The sequence below is a fragment of the Cydia pomonella genome, chromosome 9, assembly GCF_033807575.1.
Source record: "Cydia pomonella isolate Wapato2018A chromosome 9, ilCydPomo1, whole genome shotgun sequence".
Lineage (NCBI taxonomy): Eukaryota > Metazoa > Arthropoda > Insecta > Lepidoptera > Tortricidae > Cydia > Cydia pomonella.
Genome location: NC_084711.1, coordinates 15,464,838 through 15,492,800, shown reverse-complemented (window position 1 = coordinate 15,492,800; position 27,963 = coordinate 15,464,838). Strand labels below are relative to the sequence as shown.

Genomic DNA, 27,963 nt, shown 5'->3' with positions numbered 1-27,963 from the left:
CGTGGCTTGTTCATATACGTGATGGCTTCCCTTTCGCACACTTCATCTGTCTGTCAAGCGAAGCGTATGACAAGTCTCTGAGTAGTACAATACGTCTAATCGCACGCACACAACGCCGTGTCGAAGACTGCCGAACTGAAACGACGTTAGACGAAGTGGGGAGCGTGAGGTTTTTTCGTTACGGAATTTCTGGATTCGGTCCCCGCGCTCAAGGCCCGCGATAGAAGCTATGCAATAGCTTAAAAATTTTTTTTTTCGGTAAACATATTTATTCTAATAAAGCTCTTAAACAATCTATATTGACTAACTAAACTAAAATATAATATTACAAAATTAAAACTAAAATTAAACCTAGAAATAAAATAAAATCATCTACTATAAAATATACTTACCTAAAAAAAAAAAAGGAACCAATTATAAAGAGAATACCCCTTCTCACAGGTCTATTTGCGGCATGGAGGATTACTATAACTAGCTTATATCTAAAATAGGCCCTTGCGGCATTGTACCAAGGACTGCATCGCAATACTGATACGTTGTGCGAGGAAACCGCCAGCTCTTCGGTCACCAGTTACGTCAACCAGATGTTTCGTGATTTCTCGAAAAACTTGTGCGCGCTGGGACCCCATGGATCTGGAGTTTCATTGATTACTTGTTGTTTGTTAATTCTAACTTTTTTTACCCCTCATTTACCGTTATCTATGTGTTAACACACTATTCGGTATCCGGCCGAATACTATTCCACTATTTGGTATTGCCGAATGCTCGTTGCATCTCTAATATCTACCCAAAGTTCCCTAATTTTGTGATTGAACCTATCTCTTTTTGCGGATAAGGGGCAGGTACGGCCCCCCCCCCCCCCCCCTTAGTAATAATTGTATTACACGTATAAATATTTTTATTTTTACGTGTAATACAATTATTACTAATATATTCATACAAGGCGCTAATAACAGTTAAGGAGGAGAAAAAAGTTTGACTTTTGTTTCTAAATGTTACATCATTACATGACACTATCTCTGGGTTGGTTGAGAGATCTCGCTAAGTCGGTAAACTTTTGGAATAACCTGAACAGGCGCGTATGTTACAAAGGAACTATCCTACTCTATAATATGAGCGATATTGCTGCACTACTCTGAAATTACAGGACTGTGATGCAGATGGAGCATTATTTTGAGATAGTTTTGACGGATAAATGAATAAATATTTTAGTACATATTTCATTTTACACAAAGTTACTAAGTACAGTAATAAGCTCGGTGAGGCTTGTGTCATGGGTACTTAGACAACGATATATATATACGTATAATATATGAATGATTGTGTAAATATTGTAAGTATGTATTGTAATTAATCCCTATAAAAATACGAGTACTTGAATTAGAAAACACCCAATACTCAGGAACAAATATCCAAGCTCATCACACAAATAAATGCTCTTACCTAGATTAACCCGGGACCTTCGGCTTCATAGACATTTACTAATTTGTACTATTAATGAATAGGCACTAATACTAATTAATAATGAAATGAATGAATGAAGAATGAAGCAGGTTTGTATTATATGAATCGGATAATTAAAACAGACCAAATGAAGTTAAGTTTGTTTGATGCTTCCAATATCGATATAATCACACTATCCGATAAACGTCTACTGTTGAACAAGTAAACATCATCATTAATAAGAGTAATAAGTGATAGTACACATATAAGATGGTAAATACTATGTTTAGACTTGAAGATTCTATACCTAATAGTCCTAATACAGCTAATGGGGTTTTGAAAGTTCAAGGAGCCGAATATGTGCTAGCATTGAAAGTCCCTAATGTTCAAAGGGTTCGTGTGATTTATTCTCTACCAACCACATCAAACTAGTTAAGATTTCCCTTAGGATACGGAGACAAACATCCTTGATCCCTTATAAGTAAAGTGTGAACAAATACGGGAATCGTAGTTACAAATTAAGTGCGGTTAGGGTTGAATGCTAGAACATATATATATTTTCATCACACTTGCTCGTAAACGCTGTTATTGTATGTCAGCATACTGAGATGGAATTAGCTATGCTATCCCCACGGGTGGTATTTTTTTTTTTTCATTATGCCCATGGGCATATTTTTGAATTATTTCATACGAACCAAGAAGATATTAAGTTATTCTTTTAAGATATAGACGTTTATAATTTTTTTATTTTTGTTTATGTTTAAAATAGTACATTACGATACAAGTGCGAAAAATAGGAAATCCGAAACGAGTGGCGATAAATTAAAACACGACCGAAGGGAGTGTTTTAAATCGACACGAGTTGCGAATTACCTATTCGCACATGTATCGTACAACGTTTTACAGTACATATTATTGAAATATTATGTTAATGTGATATTTGTAGAATCTGGTTACGCCTATTTTAAGGGGCCACAGTACTGGCAGTAGACGGAACCCTGTCAAATTTGTATTTGTGTAGCAACGGTTCTATGAATTGTTTGTTTACTTTTATGTATGTCAGTCGGTCAATAACAGTTCTCATGTAAACACTGAATAAATTTCTAGTATACACTTTCTTGGTTTAACTGTGCTATAGATCTCTGCTAAATAGTGATAGGTTTATTCCCCCACAGTGGTTATGTAGCCTACGCACGATTCAAGAATAGTGTTAACGGTAAAAGAAAGAAATTTTCAGCGGAAATGAGTAGTGCTGTAAAAATTGATCAACTCAACGAGAGTAATTATGAAACATGGAAGATCCAAGTTGAAGCAGTGTTAATAAAAAACGACGCCTGGGGATACGTTAATGGGAGTATCAAGAAACCAGCTGAGGTAGCCGAAGCAGCAAAATGGGAAATTGGCGATTCTAAAGCTAAGTCTGACCTAATTTTATCCATAACCCCGAGCGAATTACGACATTTGAGAGGTTGTAAGACATCGCGTGACGTATGGTTAAAGTTACAGAACATTCATGCTTCCAAGGGACCTGCGAGAAAAGCTACGCTATTAAAAGAGTTGTTACTGCGTAAATTGGATGAAGGTGGTGACTTAAGAGAACATGTCATGCGATTTTTCGATGTAGTAAGCCAATTAGCGGACATGGATATTGAAATGCATGATGATTTGATCTCTATAATGCTTCTGTATAGTTTGCCGTCCAGTTTTGACAATTTTAGATGTGCCATAGAATCTCGAGATGCATTGCCAAAACCAGACGCATTGAAAATTAAGATATTAGAAGAGGAACATTCCAGAAATGTTAAAGAAAGTGTAGATAAGGCACTTCTTGTAAAAGGAAAGAGATCTTCTAAGTCTAAGAAACAAATAGAGCATCGTCAACACGCATATGATGCCCCTGAGCAGGCTAATTCGAAAATTAAGTATAAATGTTTCAAATGTCACCAGCATGGACATAAAGCCTCTGAGTGTACACAGAAGATGAAAGTACAACGTAATGATAGTGCAAAGTATGTGTCGAACTTAAATGAATTACCAGATGTTGATTCCAATTTTGTAACATTCAATTGTGTTTCAGATGTTAATGCTGTTTGCAACGAGAATGGAAATTGGATCGTCGACAGTGGGTGTACGTCACATTTGTGCAACGATACAGATAAATTTGGTACTACATTACTACCGTTGCCCGGTAAGCTAAATTTAGCGACAAATTCGAGCACAAACGTACAAGGTAAGGGGACAGTAAGATTTTCTTCATGTAATAATGGTTCTAAAACTGAAGTGCAACTGCCAAATACTCTATTTGTTCCTGATTTGCGATGTAACCTAATTTCAGTAGCTAAAATTACTGATCAAGGGTATAGCGTTACGTTCAAGAAAAACATAGCTAGTGTTCAAGATAGCTATGGTAACACTAAACTTGTCGCGAATCGTAAAGGTAATCTATATTACGTTGAGGAACATTGTGATGGAGTGTCAGCGATTTCTGAGCGAAAGGTTGACGTATGGTCGTGGCATGAGTATTTAGGTCACTTAAATGCGAAAGATCTTGTCCGAGTCTTAAACAAATCTGGCATGAACTTAAAGATGACAGATGTAGCCGAGTTGTACGATTGTGATATTTGTGCGAAAGGAAAAATGAGTAGGTTGCCTTTTTCTAGATCGAGTGGGCCATGCGATGAAAAGTTGAGAATCATACATTCTGACCTCGTAGGACCCATGCGGCATACGTCAATAAATGGAGCGAAATATTTCGTAACCTTTATCGACGATCATACGAGATGGTGTGAAGTATATTTTCTTAGCAAGAAAAGTGAAGTCTTCACTACATTCAAGGTATATAAAAATCACGTAGAGAATCTATTCAGACGTAAAATAACTTATCTCCATACAGATAACGGAGGCGAATACTGTAATCGGGATTTCGACGAGTTCCTGAAGAAAGAAGGAATAGCAAGAAGATTGACAATTCCTGGAGTACCCCAGCAGAACTCGGTCGCGGAAAGAAAAAACAGGACCTTGTTAGAAATGGCGAGATGTATGCTGATTTCGTCAGGACTTTCTCCGGGTTTCTGGGCAGATGCTGTAGCAACAGCTTGCCATGTAAGAAATCGTTGTCCGACCAGAAGTCTTGAAGGTGAGATACCTTTTGAGAAATGGTTTGAACGACCTGTCAAGTTAGACTACTTACACAAGTTTGGATCTAAGGTACACGTCTTGGACAAGTCAACCGGGAAAGATAAGTTCGCACCAAGAAGCCTGGAAGGGTTCTTTGTAGGCTATCCTAGAGATCGCAAGGGTTACAGAGTATGGATGCCAAAACAACGACAAGTTATCATGTCAAGAGATGTGAAATTTCACGAAGCAAAAAGTGAAGGTAAAGAAAACGTGAACCTGAAGATTGACCCCTTTGAAATCGACTTGGGAGAATCGATAAATGTTCAAAATCAACCTGTATCGGTAGATGTAGAGTTCCATCCGACTCAAACTAGTGAAAATCCGGTAATACATATCTCCAATCACGAGGATGAGTGCATCGAGTCATCGAGTAGTCGTGATCCAGAACCTGAAGGAGGAGATGATGTTCCCGTTGAAACCCGCCAAATGACAGACGATCCATATATTGTCATGGAACCATCTCAACACGATCATCATCAAGACGATGTTCATGTTGATGGGGGGAGGATAGTAAAGAGAGGTCCAGGGCGACCACGACTGGAGCGAGGTCATGTTGGGCGTCCACGGAAGATATACAACATGGTTAATGTAGAGCCACAGGTTTCCACGGAAGAAGGCGTTGAGTCGACTGAAGAGTATGAAGACTGTGTGGATTTCGTTGGAGTCGCCGAAATAACTCTAAAGGATGCCTTATCCGGTAACGAACGAAAAGGATGGAAAGACGCAATAATTTCAGAAGTTCAAAGTTTAATCAAAAACGATACTTTCGATGTTGTCAAGAAACCTATGGGTCGAAATGTTGTTGGTTGCCGATATATATTAACAAAGAAGTTGAATATCGATAGAACTGAGAAGAAGAAAGCCAGACTAGTGGCAAAAGGTTTTAGGCAACGTTACGGCATCGATTATCAGAAAACTTTTGCGCCAGTCGCTAGGCTTGACTCGATAAGACTATTAGTTGCACTTGCAGTGGAGCTGGATCTTAAAATTCATCAGTTGGACATTAATACGGCATATTTAAATGGATTATTAGAAGAGGAGATATATATGAAGGTGCCAGATCTCCTAGATGAATGTTTGCAAGATCTAACACGATTGGAGCAGCCAGGTTCACTTATACATGAAAGAGCTAGCAAGATGTTATGTGACCTGAGGTCTGGAGGCAGTGTGTGCAGGCTCAAAAGATCGCTGTACGGGCTTAAACAAGCTGGTCGACAATGGAACATCAGACTGGACGAGCAGCTGAAGTCCATGGGATTACAAGCATCTTTAAATGAGCCTTGTCTTTATTTTAAAAATATAGATTCGCAAACTAAACTCTTTGTATTAGTTTACGTGGATGACATTCTCGTCGCTTCGCAAAGAGGTGAATGCATCGAAGATTTCAAAAAGGAACTGGCCACTAAGTTTGAATTGAAAGATTATGGCATCGTGAAATATATGTTAGGCATAGAGTTTGACAGATGTGACAAAAGCATGAAATTGTCACAAGAAAAATACATTGATGATTTATTAATTAAATTTAATATGGATAAAAGTAAACCAATATCTACGCCTATGGAAGTTAAGCAAAAGATTGAAAAATCTGTAAATAAGTGCAGTGACAGTAAACAGTACCCATATCGTGAGATTATAGGTTCACTGATGTATCTCTCTACGGGAACAAGACCTGATATTACGAATACCGTGGCTGTATTGAGTCAATTCTTGGATTGCCCTAATGAGGAATGTTGGAATGCTGCAAAGCGTGTGCTGCGATACCTAAAGCATACAAAACAATATGGACTTGTTTACAAAAAGACAGGTAAATCTTTGCATGGTTACTCGGATGCTGATTGGGGAGGATGTTTGATAGATAGGCGTTCTTATTCCGGTTATGTTTTCATGTTAGGAGGTGGATGTGTATCGTGGGAGTCGCAGAAGCAGAAATGTGTCAGCACCTCAAGCTGTCAATCAGAGTATGTAAGTCTAGCCTCATCAATGAAGGAAGCTATCTACTTGAACAGCTTACTTACTGAAGTTGGGTTACGTAAGTTTGCACCATTATCTTTACATGTAGATAATCAGGGGGCGATTTGCCTTGCGAACGATCCAATGTTTCATTCTCGGAGTAAACACATTGACATAAGGTACCACTTTGTACGAAGTGTATTAAAGGACAATAAGAGTATTGAGTTAAAGTACTTACCGACCGACTCAATGCTCGCCGACATATTAACGAAGGCTCTGCCTAGAGAAAAGCACTATATGTGCATGCGTGGTTTGGGCATTGCTTGTTAATTGTTTATTTTTTTATAGTTGTTCTTTGATATCACTTTGATTTGTTTTTATATGTTTTATTTGTGTTACCGTTTATTTTGAATATGCACATTAAGGGGGCGTATTGAAATATTATGTTAATGTGATATTTGTAGAATCTGGTTACGCCTATTTTAAGGGGCCACAGTACTGGCAGTAGACGGAACCCTGTCAAATTTGTATTTGTGTAGCAACGGTTCTATGAATTGTTTGTTTACTTTTATGTATGTCAGTCGGTCAATAACAGTTCTCATGTAAACACTGAATAAATTTCTAGTATACACTTTCTTGGTTTAACTGTGCTATAGATCTCTGCTAAATAGTGATAGGTTTATTTCCCAACACATATGGCCCTTTAAATGTTCGACACAGTAACGTAATATGCTACTTCTCGCACTAGTGCTATAAAGTAGCCCCATATGTACTGTAAATATTAGTTTGATTTATTTAATAGCCGTTTATAATATTTTTACACGATTTTCAATCGTCGCTGAATACCAGATCGATCTGTCTTCAATGCCTAACTTGTCAAAAATGACAATATGGCGGACGAATGTTTGAAATGTCTCCGTATTAGAATAATTCCGTTTAACAATTTGTTTTTTTACTCACAAGTGTTATCAAAAACATTGTGTGTGCCACGGGCGGTACAAGAATTACGAACTCGTGTTAATTAAGCCCTGGCCTTTGGTTTTGGGCTTAATTTACACTTGTTCATAAATTCTTGTATATACCGCGCACTTAATACACAATGTACTATTAAATCATGATCGTGAAAAACTGGCTAAACTGGCTCGCTGATATAGTTCGTCTCATTCACAATGACGCGCAGATTTTTCAAATCTAACCTTTAATAACATGATATTATGAGTCAAGGGCCTTGACTCAAGGGACGAGTCATCGTGAATGACATGATCTATACCGCGGTAATCTTACATTGACTATGGACGCTTGTACTCGTCTTTAGCAACTTTTCAACACCAACCAACTTACCAGAAATATAACACTACGTTCGTCAGAATAAGTAACTAACTAGAAGAGTTATAAGCTACCGAAAATTCTATGACTACATTAGCAGGTACACTTACCCCTTAGTTTTCACTTTCAGTTCGTTAGTTATATAGCGAGTACACAATTAATTAAGCGTCAGTGTAAAATGCAAATTTCTGGCAACAACAAGCCGCCGCAGTCGTCTTTGTACACAAATACACAGAAGAATTAACTTACAGAGCAACTGTTGCATACAAGTAGTGGAGCACGTACTCCTACGCCTGTTAAGCTCTAATCTGCAGTGTACAAAACAGTATCTCTTTCGCACAGTGACAGTACCACTGAGCACCAAGGAGGTTAGATCTCACGACCTTCCCCTTTTTGTGTCAATTTAAGTAAGTAGTACCTGGGCGACCGAGCTTTGCTCGGTTATAACTATTTATTGTAATATGGTGGTGTATAGGTAATAATCTTAACTACATTTTTTACTAATTTAAACTTGTCTAAAACAATAAAAATTAAAAAATTATATATAAACTTGAACATATAAAAAAAAAAACAAAAGTCACCGGGCGAGAATCGAACCCGTAACACTCGTTTAGCAGTCCGCGTCTTAACCCGCTGGACCAGACTGACAGCGGCCGGTAACACGAAATTAGCGACCATACTCTGCGTCGAAAGAAAAACGCATGAAAACTCGAAAACACGCGTTTTCCCAAACATAAGACTAATCTAATTAGATTGTATACCCCTAAAAACCCCCATATACCAAATTTCAGCGAAATCGTTAGAGCCGTTTCCGAGATCACAGAAATATATATATACAAGAATTGCTCGTTTAAAGGTATAAGATATGGTAACTTATGTAACATGAAGGATGACGAGGATATAAAAAGGGAGCGTAGGATGCTGGCGACTAGAGCAAATATGCTGGCATGATAGATTCAGGCGTTGCACCGCGCCAGTAAAAATAACATTGTTTCGAGCTTTTTGCACTACTTTCTATACATGTGCACTATAGACCAGCTATACGCAAATGTCGCTAAGCGACCTACGCATCCAATACAATAGTGCCTTCAGGGCATTGTTGCGGTTGCCTCGCTGGTGCACCGCATCCGGGATGTTCGCGGATGCGCGCGTGGACGGGTTCCCGGCCTACAAGCGCGCGCGCACTGCACGGCACAGTAGTGTGAGTGTTCTGTCGATACCCCCCGTCAGGGGGGTATGAGGGGCCGCTACCGCACAATGGCTGCGGCGGCTGTTGCGGGTCGCTTCCCCACCGACTGGTGGGGTGGTCTGGTGGCCGTCAATTTGGGGACGGTGTGGGCAGCTGGCTAAACGAGGATATAAAAAGGGAGCGTAGGATGCTGGCGACTAGAGCAAATATGCTGGCATGATAGATTCAGGCGTTGCACCGCGCCAGTAAAAATAACATTGTTTCGAGCTTTTTGCACTACTTTCTATACATGTGCACTATAGACCAGCTATACGCAAATGTCGCTAAGCGACCTACGCATCCAATACAATAGTGCCTTCAGGGCATTGTTGCGGTTGCCTCGCTGGTGCACCGCATCCGGGATGTTCGCGGATGCGCGCGTGGACGGGTTCCCGGCCTACAAGCGCGCGCGCACTGCACGGCACAGTATCCTGGCAGTTATACTTATAGCTGACAGCAGTGGCGGGGCAAGAACAAAATGTAGTGTGGGCAAGGTATATTTAGCGAGGCCCTGTGATATCGCAATAAATAACAAATACATTTTTACGTCGGGTCCAAATCATACGTATTTGGACGTTGCCCACGCCTAGCGCCGCCTCTGGGTGACAGGCTTGATAGTCAGCTTCTTGTGTACTGGACCAGGGTACACTCGGTGGTAGCTACATACATATAACTCACTTGAGTGTACGTAATTATTACTGATGTAAGTAAATATATGCCTGGCTCCAGTTAAACCCTAATAATAATAATAATTCAGCCTATATACGTCCCACTGCTGGGCACAGGCCTCCTCTCATGTGCGAGAAGCTCGGGCTATAGTCCCCACGCTAGCCCGATGCGGATTGGGGACTTCACATACACCTTTGAATTTCTTCGCAGATGAAACCCTAAAATATTTAATTTAATTTTATGTTAAATTTATTACAACGATAATATCATTTTAGAGTAAGGAAATCTAACACTGTATAGACCAAGGTCTGAAATAAATGATATTTATTTTATTTTATGTTTTATGTGAGTCACATGAGTGTTCTAATCATTACTGATTAGAGGCTTCACATTCTTGATTCTTTGACGACCGGTTTGGCCTAGTGGGTAGTGACCCTGCCTACGAAGCTGATGGTCCCGGGTTCAAATCCTGGTAAGGGCATGTATTCGTGTGATGAGCATGGATATTTGTTCCTGAGTCATTGGTGTTTTCTATGTATTTAAGTATTTATAAATATTTATATATTATATATATCGTTGTCTAAGTACCCTCAACACAAGCCTTATTGAGCTTACTGTGGGACTTAGTCAATTTGTGTAATAAAGTCCTATAATATTTATTTATATTTATTATTTATTTATTTATCTTAAAATGCGTGAAACTCCTAGGCTTGGCGTGCCTCTGCGGCTCTGGGCCGTGCTTTGCATTATAAAATCTAATAGCAAAATTCCAGAGCACAATTGCTTGAAACTGAATCTCCCGAATTTTATATCTCTGTGGCACTGATGACATATGAAAGTAATAAAACTACACAAGATGGATTACTCGAGATACATAAGGTGTGTGATGTATCGTATATGGTAACACCTGTGTTATTTGGGTGGATCAACTATTTCTTGTTGTTATTCTTACCTGTCAGCCAGGGGACAATAGCACAGAATAAATAATAATACTTGACAATAGTACGGAATTTAAAAATACCACTGTGGCCATGATGCTTTACAATGCTTATGTCCGGAGCAAGCTGGAGTTTGGAGCCATTACTTGGGACCCTAGTGAGGAGAAGTATAGGTTAATGATCGAGAGGGTTCAAAGACGTTTCGCGCGATACATGTACAAGAGAATTTACGGGTACTACCCTTATATGTATCCCTCTCTTTTCGTGCTGGGTATGGTGGGACTCAGGACTCTTAACCTGAGACGCAAACTGCTGCTGTTGATCCATTATTATGGAATTCTCAATGGTACAGTAAATAAATCATATGTGCTAGAGAGATTGGGTATATTTGTGCCGAATGCGCGCCCTTGTCCTGCGGGGCTGAGCGCGCTGCCGGCGAGGCGCCCGCAGCGGCTCTTCGCGTCGAGCTCAGTGCGCACCCGCCGCGCCAGGAACGCGCCTACCGCGAGGGCCCTGGCTATGCTCAATGCCATGTCCATCGACGCCCCACATATAGACGTGTTTGCGGACAGCGTTGGTGGATTTGGTCGAAAACTTTTAATTTATTTAAATAATAATTGTATGTAGTTTTCGCAACTTTTTATTTTAATTTAATTTACAACGAATGCATGAATTTGTAATGTAATGTATATGGTGGCATTGTACTTAATTTAATTTTAGTTATGACAGTAGTATTATTTTTGTGTATTGTTAATATCTAAATGTATATATATATAATTGTTCTAGTATATAAGCGCCTTGGTTTTTGTTGACTGTAATGTTTATATATTTTGTAATAAATAAAAAAATAAATAATAAAATAATAATAGTAACATTGTTTTTGAAGATATGTTGAACTTCTTTGTAATAATATTCTTAATAGATGGCACATTATGGAAAAAGCTCAACTATCATAAAAGTATATGTCGGTATAATTTAAATGCGGGTTTCAAAAATGGCCTAAGATACCGTTATCATAGCAACCAGTGACAAAAGAATACTCGGATATTATTATGTCCTAAACATTTTATTGTTTATTTGTATATTTTATTGAACGTACCTAACGTGTTTATTTTGGATGTGAAAAGGTAGGTACGTAGTATACAAACTACATTAAGACAATATCCGAAAATCTAGTAAATATTGCTTCGTAGCGTAGAAGATTACTAGTGTAAATAGTGGACAAGTTTAGTTTCATTGGTTTCGTATGAATTGAGCAAAGCTTAGAGCTACTTTTAAGTAAGAAGAAAGACAACCTATTTGTGTTTTAAAATCTCGGAAATATACTTATGTAGGCATCAACTCTAAACGTACTTTTTACTGCTGAAAAGCTCATTGCACACTTACATTAACCTCTTGTCTGTATATGATAAGGATACGGCTATAGTTGTGACGTTCTCGAGAACGTTCTCAGTTTTGTATGGGGAATGTTCTCGTGCATTTTATCGACCGGTCTTGCCTAGTGGGTAGTGACCTTGCCTATGAAGCTGATGGTTCCGGATTCGAATCCCGGTAAGGGCATTTATTTCTGTGAGGAGCACAGATATTTGTTCCTGAGTCATGGGTGATTTCTATGCATATGAGTATGTATTTATACAGATATTATCTACATGTATAGGTACGTATGTATATCGTCGCTTGGTACCCACAGTACAAGCTTTGCTTAGTTTGGGGCTAGGTCGATCTGTGAGACTGTCCCAATATATTATATATTTATTCAAGTTTAATTCTGTCTTCTCTATATATCTCAACCGAGATTTTAACACATATGAGAGATTATAGGATCCTTTTTTTTGGATTCACCACAGTTTGGTAAAAAGTCCTATACCTAGTGCACTATTTTCCTGAATACAAGCTACGATATATCCGTCCAGTGTCCACCCATTGTAATTTTAGTAGAGCACTCGTCCTCTCAACTCATTTCACGCCGGGTACAGTTGCCAGTTACGAGTAGAAACAATCATACAATACGCGAATGAGCACTTTGTAGCCACGTAACGTGGGTTTTGTGATGATACTGCACCAAAAATTAAATGACATATAGTGTTTTAGGGTTCCGTACCAATATTTATAAACATTTTGAAACATGATGATGCATTCTTGTTACCCCTTATTAGGGACATAGAGCTCGCAGAAGAATTCTCCATTTCTCGCGATCTTGAGCGGCTATTTCCTCTTCCCAGCTGAGTACAGTTGAGCCAGCCTCGAACTCAACTGATCGCCTCCCTGTATTACAAGGTCTCCCCGACCAGACGGACAACCCCTGCCAGCCGAATGCTAGCGGAGACCCAAAATTTGAAAATTCGGTGTGGTATTTTTATATTACTGTGAAGAAAATGATACGTAGAATTATATTTTTTTCCTTCATAATCCAATGAAGGAGAATGTAAAAAAATACCGCCCCCCGAACCTTTACATCCGAAGTTTCCCAAATAAAATTTACGACAAAAGGAGATCGTTGATTTTTTTAAGCGTCGTCCCTTCGTCGAGTTAATCGTTATAACTGCTAGATTATGATGGTGAAAACAGAATAACGAAATATAACGGGAATTTTGAGGTAACCTGCAATAAAAACTTGAACATGACAAGAAAAACTGTACCTACTACTCACACTATTCCGTAACAATATTATTATGGCTTTAAAAAAATAAAATAGACAAATTCTGACATGTAAATGAAAGTGAAATCGTACCCTCATACAATAAAAAGTTATATTTTGATCTTGTTCAGAAGTTCATTGTTACTCGTACATCTTACTTCTAAATAGAGTGAACAAATTGATAACTGGCCATTTTAAAACTTCTTTCAGCGAAATAATTTATTCAAAGTTGGCAGATGGATAAAAGTTGCGTTTCGTTTAATAAAAGAAGCGTGATATATATATTTAAACCTCCAAATTTTAATCCTACTTATTATAAAAAAAAATATTGCGGAAAACATATTTTAGTTGGTTTTGGCCGGTGTAGGTACTATGGATTTCCGCCGTTCATTATTGTAATATCGTTATCGAACTCACAAAAACATACTGGTTGATAAGAATACATAAAGTTGTGTTTATGATGCTGTATCTATACAAAAAAATATTTTTAGTTACCCGCCTTACGCATTCAATAAAATAAGTATATTAAATTACGAAAAAGAACAATAAAATGTCTTTTTATTATGTACCTATTTCTAATTGCCGTTCCAATTACCCCAATATTACGACTATTTTGTGCATTTAAATGCGTATTGATTATTACTATTATTAGAATAGTATGAACATTTAAACGCCATAGTACCAAGGCAAGTGGTCCGAAAATCGATAATCTCGTTTAGGCAAAATTGTATAAAATACCTTTTACCATCGCATTTTTTATCACTTGTCATGTCATGCGTCACTTTCACACTTACAAACTTGTTAGAACGTGACAATTATGCCTATAATTACAGATTATAAAATACCGACCATCTGAACCCTACAGGCAGACCATAAACGTCCATTGCTAAAAACCGACCACTTATTGTAGTAAACACAATAAAGGGTTCTGTTAGATCGTTCATATAAATTCATATTCGTAAAAGTACTATTTATTGCATTGCTATTATTAACGAATAGGTTAACTACAGATATAGGAAAAAAATGTCTTACGTTACTACTCGCATAATAAGCCTGCCACATGTATATTATGTATACAGTATGTTCAGAATTTAATGCTTAATCTTTGATAACTGCACTGTATTTAAACTTAGGGACAACCATGCGAATCTTCGACCCTTCTTAATAATGCTGCTGGTCCATGAAAAAAATAAACATAAAAATTCGTCCTTTGATTTTATTTAATGACGTCCACTTTCTCTTTTATCCTTGAAGTCATATAATCTAATTCCTATCAGACTTTGAAATACTAACTTATTATTTTACTTCGGCAGACAAATTGGTAACTCTATCAATTCAATTTCAAATTGATAAAACCTGGCCTTTAAAATTTGTGGTTTTTCGTATATTATAGACTAGCTCCACCCTCGACTTTGTCCATAGAGAAGTTGTTAAGACCATTCAACCCAATTTCCAATCTTTTTAAAAATATCCTTTCTTAATAGAGCTCTGTAACATTAGAAGAATATGTTTCAAATTTAACGACAGTTTTTATGTCGATATGCCAATAAGTTAATGTGGGTCCTTACATACTATCAGGCGACACTTATGCTTGTTTGCTGGACTAGCCGACAAACTACATTTTTTTCCTCTGCTTGACCTGGAGAACTCAAACATATACCATTTACGTTTTTTATTTAGCCAATTGGAGTGTGCCAGTGTCTCACTGCTAACGAGTAAACGCCTATAGATTTCCATAACTCCCGATTTTGTACTTCTCCCGGCCAGATGTAAAGAAAGGTGTTAAAGTCGTCTTGTCATCTCACAATCATGCCATTTACTAATAAACTATTGTACGAGTATTTTATGTAAACATTCTTCAAGCTGATGATACATTAGTTAAAACGAAAATTCGAATAATATCCACAAATAATAATATATTCTATAGGATATATTTTATATGTGGTAGTTTGTACGTTTTTATTTATTTAATAATAATAATAACTCCACGGCCGATTCGGCCACGGCGACTGCTATCAACTCCGTTGCTGTCTCTGGTGTGCTCGCAAGTGACTGATGTAGCCGATCTTCCTACCAAAAGTTCGCGAACATTGCGGGTATGTGAGCACACCATTTTCGTAATTATAGTGCATAGCCGCGGGTGGTCTGGCTTTTATATCGTCGCGCTTGGCGTCCAGCTCTAAGCGCCGACGAGCTTCGAAATCAGCTACTTTGGCATTTATAGTAGCCCGCCACTCCATTCGTATGGCTAGGGCTCTATACGACACTTTTTCATGTGCTGCTTAAGCACATCTTTGTACCTGAGGAATTGGCCACCCTGTTTCCGCTTGCCCTCTTCAAGCTCAGAATAAAAGATGCGCCTAGCCACACGCTGGTCGTTCATCCGTGAAACGTGACCGCACCAACGAAGCACGCCGAACGAACGCAACGAACGAACGAAGCAGCAGTCGTTATTTATTTATGTCATATATGTAGTTTAAAAGTATAGTCTGCTTTTCTTTTTAATTCATCAAATATAATGTTATCTCTCCACCAATTGTATATATCTCTGTTTGGCCCTATGGTTGACTGGTAGAAAATGTTGTTGGTTATATTTTGTTCAATGAAGTTTAAATAAATAAATAAACGTGTTTCAACACATGCGTAAACCATGCGTATTTTCCAAGGCCAACCGTCAAAACTTATATTAAGTTAATTAACAACAGAAACCGTTACCGAACTAATTTACATATTTATAACATATCTAGCTAACATATTAGTTAATTGTTTCATAAACATAACGAAATGTTTGTATAAAATTTGATTTCAGGTTTTAACGTGGACAATAAAAGACTTTTTGATATTTAACAAAGTTAACACATATCATTTGCCACTTTTTGATATTTAACCAATTTAACACATATCAGTGAAAGAATAAGGATCAAAGTTAAATGGCGTTTTTTTTTTGTTGATAATCCACCTCTATTTCAAATTCTCTTTGATATCAGTTAGTGTTGCTTGGTAAAAAAGTACTGAGGTTGACTGAAGTAGCATGACAAATACGACGAATGTTTGTAGTGACGGACATCCCGATACATTTTTACTTTTCGTTTGTCATTCATTGTCATTGTGTACGATTGCCATCTTGGCTAGGTACGAGTAATAAAACTTATTATATAATTTTCATCACACATCACTATACTTAACTGTAATGTATGCCAAGACATAAGTATTCAAAACAGATTGGACAATACCCTTTTTATACATCCACATTAAACAAGACAAACAAGTACCAGTTAACGATCATTATATGTATACAAAAAACATACAAATATGTATTTAGATAATGTATAATCAGCATATCTAATAAGGCTAATTTGTTAAGGCACATACCACCTGCTTGTATTACTTTGAGAGCATAATAAATTAATATGGAGCAGACTTTATTTCTTGCTACATTTGACATAAAATTGAGTTAAGTAGACGCTTAAAAATTTCATATAAAACTTAAGTTTGAGTTAAACTTAAGTTTTATATGAAATTTTTAAGCGTCTACTTGTCACACTAAACGTGACATTAAATGGCATGTACATACAGTGAGATTATATTTCATATAAAGGGGAAACTTGGAACCAATTATTTGCCCGTGTAGGTACTTAAAACTAATGTACTTAGTTTTAAGTAATGCTTACCTAATGTTATGTAAAACGTGACTTACGATTTACATAATTACGATATCACAATAAATTAATTCTGAGAACATAGGTAGGCACAGTCATGTCTGAAAATATCGGTATGAAAAATATGCCAAAACTAACCACTACCTTAATATATGGGCAATAAATTCGTGTGTACATAATTTTGGCACTTTTTTCGTATCGATATTTTCAGACGTGACCGTACCAACCATTCAATGTGTAGTTCCGTACTGCGTACTTAAATTACTAATATTTAACGTAAATAAATCCCCTATTTTACGCAAATGAATCTCGGTTAAATATGTATTTTATCATTATAAATTGTAGGTACAATATATGTTTCTTTTAAAGGTACTTAGCAAACAATAAAAAATATGAAAAAATTACCTAAATGCGAATCGTAATCAAAGAATATGTGACCGCGGCCGGCAAAACGTCCCATTTTGTCACTTGCTATAAGGACGAGATTTGCTTGTATCTTTATACGAATAACATGTTAATGCGGCCTTGTAGCAGGCGAGAAAGTGGGACGTTTATCCGGCCGCGGTCTCATATACCATACAAAGTCACTAATTTAATAGGTACATGTCACGCTATCGAGTAAGATCTTTTAAATGTAATTCGCTTACTTCTACAGAACTTTCGCTTAAATTTCTTTCTACCCGTAATAGCTTTAAACTTTTCACTTTGTGAAATCACATCTACTAGTTGAGTCCACTTATCATCAGGATCATCAGGGGGTCTGTCATTGACTAAGATTATAGGTTTGATGAAACGATGACTTTCATCCGCTACATTGGTTTGGCTCACTTTGGAAGGTACCCTGGATAAATCCTTATGCACTGCGCCGTTAGGGGACTGTGGTCGAGGACTGTTCTTCCCACTGGACTGTTCCTCCTTCTTAGCCTGTTCAGCAGCTAAAGCATCTTGTCTCTCTTTCAAATAGTTTGCAGTGATTGCTGCTTCCAAATCCAGGCGCTGGAACAGAAAAATCGTTAATGATGTAGATGTCTAACAGTTTTATACGATAATTCTAATAAGTCGAAAAAAGGTATTAATTTAATCTAAACCTAAATGTTAAGAGGGAAGAATAGATTTGCCTTCCTAATGAAATAATGGAATATTTTTATGAAATTTTCATGTCGGGAGAGAATGATTTCCAGTAACTAAATCTCAACAAATCACTTTGATTTTGATGTCGATCGCTTCAGCATAATAAATTCTAGGTTTATATAGTATTCGCTTTCAATTTTTTTGTTTTTTTTTTGTATCGCAAAATTTGAATAAAACGAAAACCCGTAAATCTAATATTTCATTGTCAATAACATACTAAAAATCATGGAGTATGGAAAATATTTAGAAGTGGAAAAACATTTTTTCTTTATGTATGGACGAGTAGTTACGTGGTATACGTTCCTCTTAATCAGATATATCGGAGCGGCCGAGATGCTCAAAAATATCTGAACACGCACTGTAACCTCTTGTCAAATAGAGGCGTGTTCAAATATTTGTGAGCACCTTGACCGCTCCGATATATCTGATGGCGACTGCACTTGGTCACTTTTTGTTATTCTATAGCAAAGCTTAGAAAAAGAAGTTTCAAATAACTAGCCACAGTAGGCATATAATGCCTCCTAAGATTCTTATTAATTTTGGAGTAGCTCTTAGTCTACAAGTATTACTATTTTAAGATTTATAATAAAGTTTACCTATAATTTGATAATTCTACAACCTCAGATTGGACGATTCTGCGGAACGTAGAGTTTGCTGATCATTAACAGAAATGACGGTTCGTTAGCAAAATGGTAATAGAATTAACATTTCTGATTATCATAATTTAATATAGTTATAATATCTGATGTACCTATGAATAAAGAAATTAAAAATTCGTAAGACAAGTTGAGGGTATTTAGAAGGTTTATCCCAGAATACATAACAAGACCTAATTCAGTAAGCTTTATCAACATATTTATGCTTGAATCTCGTGAAAACGAACAAAAGAATCTAAGTACAGTACCCCTAGTGTAACTTTGATCGACATCATAACGTGACGAACGCGTTTGCGTTAAGTGTCATTTTGTATGAGATTTTTGACTTTCCAAAACGTCCCGCTTGGCGCGCTGTTCAAAAACCCATACAAAATGAGACTAAACGCAAACGCGTACGTCACGTTTCAAAATCGAATTTAGTTACACTAGGGGTACCGGCCACTAAACCTACTTGATTTCACTCGTGACTTTATCTGCTAGAACTCGTCAATCACATTTATAAATATTAACACCCCCATTTTAGACGTTTTGGGATGATTATCTAGATACAAAATTGGGTGGGGTAGACTAGGATCCAGGTTAAGCAGGTAAATATTTTAATTTCATTCCATATTTTCCCCCTATTCACGCATACTTACAACAACAAACTTCAAATTCAAAGTAATCACAAACTTTCAAGTTTATTTAATTAACTTGATATTTCACATATACGAGTAAGGCCTCTAGACAATGTAAGTAAGTAAGTAAATACTTTATTGTACGAGAAAAATAAATATTGATTACATCAGATAGTACAGTCAGCATCAAAACTAGCGGATCAAATAACGCTTCCAAAGTGTAGATAGAAGCGTATTCTGTAACAGCTTAACAAAAAGTGATGTATTTAATATAGAACAACAAAGACTGTAAAAGATATACTTCTGAACGCGAATTCCAGAAATTTATCTATATTTTGAAAAGTTATCCGGAATATCAGATAGTTTTGGCGCGTTATTTCATCCGCTACTTTTGATGCTGACTGTACAAATGTATTTTCAATTTCCAGATTTCCAGAGAGCCTAATGTTAATTATATATTTACGTTCATAATGTATTCTTAATTTCTTAGTGTGTGACCTAGCTTCTGGTTTCAGTTTTGGGTTTGTTTCAGCGTAAATTTCGGTTTCACGCTATTTGTTTTTGCATTATATATTTGTTTAAGCATTAGAAAGAAGGTAAGGGATCTTAACGTGTCTTTTTATTGGAAAACGCTTTTGAAAAGTTACGGAAATATGCAGCAGTTATGAATCATATAGGTAGGATTATTTATATTATATTGCTTTCATAAATATTGGTTACTAATTTTTAAAAAGCGATTTTCTTTTAAAAAACACGTCAATATTGTTTACCTTTCTAATGCTAAAAACAGGACATAGTTAGAAAGTATAATACAACACAATACAAATACTCTTTATTGCACACCTCAATACTAGAAAGCAATACAGAAAGAAATCGTTAACACAAGTAGAGGTAAACAGTAATTTAAAAACCTTGATTTTTATAAAGAATGTTATATTTTGCTTTCATCCAGAACTATGTTTCAGTTTCTACTGTAATAACTATTTTCAGTCAGACTGCGTATTACATTATGAACGCTAAACTATTCACAACGTATTAAGTAATGGAGATATTTCTTCGAACTACATCATGTATGTAACTATGTAGTAGGTATACCGTGACATATCGATATCGTAAGAGAGGTTTATTTTCTTTCCATTTATTTTGAGCAAACGTAGGAGGTTGCTTTCACACACGAGTATCATCTACTGATATATTTACAACTCTTAACCAATAATCCAGGAATAGACGATAGTTAATACTAAATACTAGCAGGAATTTATGTGCAATCAACGTCTTTCGACGACAATAGTACCGTGAACAACAAAAACAAACAACCATGGAGTTAATACGCTTTAAAACGTGTTTCCGAAGGCAGTTAAATTGGAATCGTTGAACAAAGCCACTAGTGATGGCCCGATTGGCGCCGCTTCTGCTCTGAGGCCACAGAATAGCGCAATCAACGAAGATTTTGTATGGATAATTTCCCTTGTTTGCGTGTTGACTACTATGCCAAAGCTTTTTGACCCAGCGTAAGCAAAGGTTTCAGCTTGGGCCAAAATCAACGAATGTATGTCCAGATGTCCTCCTCTTCAGGTCGGAATTCTCGCTGATTCTCGTAAAATTTTGATGACAGAGTAGAGTTTTTCGTCGATTCGGTTTTGTTTTGTTTTTTAATGGCTGAGCCATACATTTATTTAGTTTTAAGTTATGCTCGCGAGGTTTACAGCTCACAGAGCCACTAGTTTATTGTTATCATTATCATAGATAATATTGTCAATCTCTGCACATATTTTTTACTAGATATAGGGTTAGGTGGGGTAAGAGAAACCTTGGTTTTTTTTTTCATTTAATAATAATTTTCCACTTTTTACTTATATACGACAACACATTTATAAAGAAATCTGATATTGTTACTCTTCATATGTTAAAACTATACCTAGGCTACGTACGTACGTACTTAGCAATTCAATTGCCCGCAAGCAAGATCTGATCTTGCTTAGAACGTTGGGTAGTTAAATTTCACCGCCAATTTCAATGGAATTTAATTTAACCACTTATCCCAAACGCACAGGGAGTGTCAAAATGTTTCGCTACATAGTTGTCAAGCTCAATAATGGCCGCTACTTAATTAGTTGACTTAGATGAGCGAGCAAATATAACAAGCGTCAATTTATTTACCGAGCGTCGACTAGGGCCACCCCACACTAGCGTCTTTTGAGCGTCGGCGTCTAGTCATCGTCTATGGCTGATGCTTGACGCAAAGTTGGCATAGAACTGCGCACTGACGCCATTTTCCATAGCGCTAACTAGACGCCAACGCTCAAAAGACCCTAGTGTGAGGTAGCCTTTACTGTGAATTTACGATGTCTAATTATGCACAATGTACCTGTAAAGATCCGACCTCTCCGGAATTTGCCGCAATGTACAGTCGACGTAACAGATATGTTTACACTTTTTCACCTTACTCCTTTGTAAACATATATTAGTAGTTGACTGTACGCTTAGTGACGCGACAGTCTTTTGAGGATTTTTTAAAATTAAGTTTAGAAAGTTATTTTTTTAAATTTCGCAGTGTCAATGTTATGGTGCCACTGGTAGATACTTTACCATTTCAACTGTCATTTATATTCTACTATTTAAACCGTCAGTTGGTCTGTGAAGATACGATTTTCTGAAATAAGTACCTACCCGAAATACAAAGAGACAAATAGGTATTTATACATATTACATACCCCGTGTATAATACTAGTAACATTTATAAAGTAATAGTTATTTGTCATATATCTTTGGCTGCGACCATACTGCGACTTTTTGACCTCCTTTCTAGTAATCAATCAATACTGAAAGGCCCAATGCTTTCTAGAGAACTCAATACTTATGACACCTAGTGAATACCTTTAACTAATCAAGACTTTTTCACAAACCTTTTAAAAGAGTAAAGCTTTGAATGGCAATTCGAGTGTTGCCAATTTCATACGAAACCCAATAATATTAATTATGTTATTTTTTAATTTGAGAGCTTTTCTATATCATATACTTTTGATAGATACTTGTATTTTAATAAAACTGTAACATATCTGTACCCCTAGTGTAACTTTGATCGACATCATAACGTGACGAACGTGTTTGCGTTAAGTCTCATTTTGTATAGGATTTTGAGGTTCCAAAACGTCCCGCTTGGCGCGCTCTTTCGAAATCCAATACAAAATGAAACTAAACGCAAACGCGTACGTCACGTTTGGAAATCGAATTTAGTTACACTAGGGGTACAGTTTATAACTAACGGTAACTTTTATGTGTTTTTTCATTTCCTGACTATTTTTAACTGTACGGTGCACAATAAAGAATATTTACTTACTTACTTAATAACGGCTCCTCGACGGGCAATAACCTGTTTTTAGTATTAATTAATGACATCACATCCGCCTGCGATGATCCAGAGTACATAATGTTCGCGGATGACACGTGCATCATTGTTAACGCTGACAACATTGATCAACTAAAATCCACGTTATCGATGATAATGCTCAAAATGTCTCGATGGTTTTCTGCTAACGGGATGTTACTCAACGTAGACAAAACTAACATAATACACTTTAAACTAAAAAATAAAGGTAATACTCAACTAGATATCTCAATAAACAACGTCACTGTCCCACAGGTCCAGGAGACTAGGTACCTCGGGTTTATTATTGACTCGGGACTGACCTGGGCTCCCCATATTGATCAAATATGCAATAAACTGGCCTCGGCATGCTTTGCATTGTCTAGGCTTGCCCCTACGTTATCTACCGACAATCTCAAAAAATCATATTTTGGATATTTTCATTCTATCCTCATACAAGGAATGGATCTATGGGCCACATCTGCTGATCGAGATAGACCATTTAAACTACAGAAGCGAGCATTACGAATCATTGCTAGAAAAACGGCCGACCACCCGGCTAGGGACCTGTTCAGACACTTCAAAATCTTGACGCTGCCCAGTGTATACATACTAACTGCATGCCTATACGTCAGAGCTAATATGCACAACTACTCAGCGTACGGTATTAGAAGCGATAGATGTCGCGCCCGAAATCTACTCGCGCCCCCGCGTCGACGGTTGGCCAAAGCCCGAGCATCTCTCAGCGTCTTCGGGCCCAAAATATATAATAAAATTCCAATTGATATTAGAAATGTAGGCAGTGACACAATTTTCAAAAATAAATTAAAGGCTTTACTTATTAAATTAGCCTGTTATGATATAAACGAACTCGAAATACCTAAGGGATAATTTGTAGTAGGTAAATGTTGTACGCATCCTTCTTTTGTAATTTAAATTAATTAATTGATGATATTTTGACATTTTGTTATTAGTTCTAAATCAATTTATAACATTATTCTACGATTATTTACCTGACATTTAGTAAACAACTGACATTTTGAAATTGTAATTTAATTATAGCTATACCGCATATTTAAGTCTATCTTAAATTAAGAATATGATATTTTATTTGACTTGTAAAAATCTGTATTTTTTTTTTACCAATAAAAAATCTGAATCTGAATCTGAAACGTATTTTCCAGTAATTTAGGACTCTAAAAACTATAATGGTAAACATAAACAATTGTATATGTATAATATTTTTTAATAAAAAAAACCGACTTCAATGAAGACCGTTGATAGAGAGATTATTGTTGATTTTGAATTACATACAAATAAATTTAAAAAAATGTCTTGAAAACCTAATTTGCCTAAAAAACATAACGATGACAAATCGCCAAGCGAGAACTATGCGCTGTTGAAGAGTTCCATTCTGATCAGCATCAGCAGTTCCACATCAAATGTAAACTTGTTTATGAAAATACAAAAATCACTATATGTATGCCTTTCACATTTGAAGAGTTCCCTCAATTCCTCATGGATCCCATCATCAGAACAGAGTTTTGACAAAAACGAGACCAATCTGTATCTATATAAATTCAATCAAAAAAAATATTTTCTAAATCGGTTCAGAAATGACGGAGTTATGAAGTAACAAAAAAAAATGACATACAACCGAATTGAGAAGGAATCTTGAAGTCGGTTAAAAACGTCTGAGAAGGAATCTTGAAGACGGTTAAAAACGTCTGCGGCCGGACTAAGTGTTTTTTTCAAACAGCACCTAACAACACTATAATATCTTCTTGTATAATGTTCTTGAATATTTTTAATCCATCTTAAAAAGGAAATTCTATTAAGGGTTTCGTATCTATTGGTAAAAACGAAATCCTCATACTTTTGTGACGCCGATCTGGTTCTTTTCTTACTCTTAAAATATTGATAACGAAAATTATTTTTAAAAGCTTTTATGTCAGATTATCTTTACAATATTTTATTAATAAATGATGCCCAGACAAATTACCAAGATTTTGTGCTAGAAAATTCATAAATTAGAGAAAGTAGGTGAAGTAGCGTTAAGGGTCTTTGGAAGTTTTTTGCATTTTAGTATCGTGTGCCCTTTATGCGTGTTCCGACACGCACTTAGCCGGATTTTTATTCAAGAGATAAGAAAGGCAATGAACTGGATAATAAATTCCGCTCTTTACCTGTCTTCACCCAGATTTCGCAGTAAATGTTAATGAAATTTACCGTCTGAGCAATGTTATCGTTTTAGCGTTTCTTCGTAGGACGCCTTTATTACGGCGCTCCATGCTGGGTGCCTAATGAATTAGCTTTAATGAAGGCTTTTTCATGAAATTGTCTGACTTACTCCAGTCAAAAAGGCTAAATAACGTTGTCGTGTTCATTTTCATAGAAAAAAGAATACTAAGACGCATAAACTAGTTCAAAATAATAAAGCTCTAGTTTCACAATTCAAGTAGACGGCGCTGTACGGCCCTTTACATTATAGAGTAGGTGATACAACTTTAAACTAACGGTTCACAATACAGACACCACTAAATCAGTTTACTGCTCTATCTAAATCAGCTTTTAATTCCAACTTCTTTACATGTCTTTATATTCCTTTGTCTAAGGTTAAATGTAAGCTTACTAATCGAGATGCATAATATATAAGTATGTAATAGATATTACTACATATACCATCCGTCACAAGTTTAGGTATATAAAAACAGTTTTGATTATAATGTAAAGACATCACTACAAGGTTCGACATATTTTTCTGTTTCCGATTCTTGTTCCAATAATTCCATTAAATACCCACAAAAAGATTACGTCATTATGACTCTCAAAAATAAAGATACTTAGCAAAATGTTTGGTTTTACTGATGCTTCGGAAGATATACCAACACAATAACTTTAAAAGGGAAATATCTATTCGTCTCTGTTCACCTCACTAAGTTCATCGATAATGTTATTTACTATCAGTGTTATGAGTTATCTCATTAAAATGTTTTAGTTCAATGAACAATTGCGCATGCATGTAACGGCGATGCTAGGTCAAGCGACAAGCGAGGTGACATTGTAGACCGCGGGCCAGGAGCATATTTCGTCAGTCATCGCCTCCCGGCTGATACTTTGTCAGATGATAGTTTAGATACTGTTTTAAACTAAAAAACCGTCAGCCGGTTCTATCGCAGTGGAATGACCGTCAGCTGTAAAATGAACATGTAAAAAAATTGCGCCTTACCACTTTATGTGCGGCAAAGTATGCGTAATGTGTAAATTGCGTAATCCGTTGATGGTTTTTCAGGCGTTTACGCCTGATGAAATGCTACATGCAAAGTTTCATGATTTGTTATTGCTATCGTAAAAGGTATAGCGCTTATTTTTTAAATGTTCATCCAACCAGCTAATATTCTTACCACCACGATATAACCGGCTGGCGATTTTTTTAGTTAACGACAGCATCTGGACTATCATTTGACAAAGTATCAAGCGATAACAATATTTTTTTGTTTTACGTATTTCAGTGGCTGCCATTCCTCAACCCACCAACGTCTGACGTCCACGAGTGTTCATCATACCTAGCCGTTAACCACTACACGAGTTTTGCGAAGCGAGGGAGGCGATTGATCGTGGAAATTGTTCCTGGCGCGCGGTCTATTGAAGTGAAATGAAGATAATAATATTAACTCGGTCAGCAAGGATATAACAAAAAAAAATACTGCCACTAATGTAATTTTACCAAGATTTCATTGCATTAAATGTGTAAAATTTCAGATTCGTGCTTCAAATTTGCTAGCCAATTTAGATGGCACTGTACGCTGATAACCAAAAGTTGACGTTTTAAATTCAGTGACAACAAAACATATGTAAAGCCGAGTTCAATAGAAATTGCAAATAATATAAACAATCCAATTCACCTTCATAACTTCTTAATCTCGCAACCTTTTAGGGAAATCATGATATTCATGATCATGATTCTATCAACAGTTTATACACTTAAATCACTCATGTATATCAATTCCCAGTTAAAATATTTGATAATTATTAATTAGATGTCAAATGCTAACAAAATGTATCATCATTCATTCATATTTGTTGCCATTTCTATTGAATAAGTCTTTATAAAGCCGTATAGTGTTATATTATGTATATGTATGTATGTATGTAATTTAGCTGTCTAACTCTGGCTGGGGCACGATATTTTTTTAGACTTTATATCTCTTTATCAATAACTCTTTGATTTTACTAAAAAAGGGTAGGTAGGTACCCAATCCAGTCCCTATAAAGTTCGAAATTGTTTGAAATACCCATAACAGCTTTGCATCTGGCGTCACTTTTCGAAAGTGAGACGATATTTTCCCGAACTCGTAGCCGTATTTTAACCAACGCCTTTTAGGATTTCACGCTCGAAACAAGTTATGACAGATGGTATCATTCAAGCGACAGGCAAGGTGGACTTGAAATAGATTATTGGTGACTGAAATTTTGGCTGTACATTTTCCAATGCTAACGGTTAATGACGTTATGTAACCGGTTTTTCTATACAAACGTCCAATTTCCGTCTCTGGATATTAATATTGTACAAAAAACACGCAGTTAGATGTATATTAACGACAGCTATACCCGCTCTCTAATTATTAGAAGAGTCAGAGCATATATATTTTTATGGAATTAAGGTTTTGCTCCTAAATGTTATCATAATCATAAATCTAAAAAAGTCTAACGAAGAGGCATAACCATGGTTAATATGCGGGTGCCTGTAACAGGAATAAAAACTAACTAACTGTGGGCTGTACTCCTCAAACTGACCAACATTTAATCCACGACTTTTCAAAATAACTTGTGTTTTGATTTTAGTACATTTTAAAGTTTATTCCGAGACAATATATTGCGAAATTATGTTATGTTTAAAGCGTGACAAGCAACGTCAATTACAATGATAATCGCGTCCATTGAAGATAATATTTAATATGCATAAAGTAAAGAAAGCTTAAAGCCTTCATAATTTTTAAACGTTATTGAACTAAAGTGTCATCGTTGAAGGAATACAATTTGCTCGTATTACAGGCCCCACCCGGTACAACAGTTTATGTAATAGTACATTAACTATAGAAGCAGGGAAACGAAGGGTTACAGGCCAAGTAGATATAGACGACCATTGTATAGCGAAGCCGGA

The 27,963-nt window shown here is 36.4% G+C and overlaps 3 protein-coding genes across 3 annotated transcripts in view; 1 reads left to right on the top strand and 2 right to left on the bottom strand.

Moving 5' to 3' along the window:
* LOC133521466 (uncharacterized) overlaps positions 1-27,963 on the bottom strand; it is a 520,259-nt gene that overhangs the window by 213,225 nt on the left and 279,071 nt on the right. The window lies entirely within an intron of this gene.
* On the top strand, positions 2,686-3,717 carry LOC133521002 (uncharacterized). Its single transcript, XM_061855724.1, has 2 exons — positions 2,686-3,452; positions 3,521-3,717. Exons 1-2 carry the CDS (start codon positions 2,686-2,688, stop codon positions 3,525-3,527), a joined length of 774 nt encoding a protein of 257 aa, XP_061711708.1. The 3' UTR covers positions 3,528-3,717.
* Positions 16,608-27,963, bottom strand: part of LOC133521467 (uncharacterized) — a 49,644-nt gene continuing 38,288 nt past the window's right edge. The window contains exon 3 of the mRNA XM_061856441.1: positions 16,608-18,024. Within this exon, the coding sequence (XP_061712425.1) occupies positions 17,635-18,024 (390 nt within the window). The 3' untranslated portion in view covers positions 16,608-17,634. The remainder of the gene's footprint in view (positions 18,025-27,963) is intronic.

Excerpts from the sequence above, each read along its gene's own strand:
- LOC133521002 (XM_061855724.1), top strand. The coding sequence starts at position 2,686 with ATGAGTAGTGCTGTAAAAATTGATCAACTCAACGAGAGTAATTATGAA.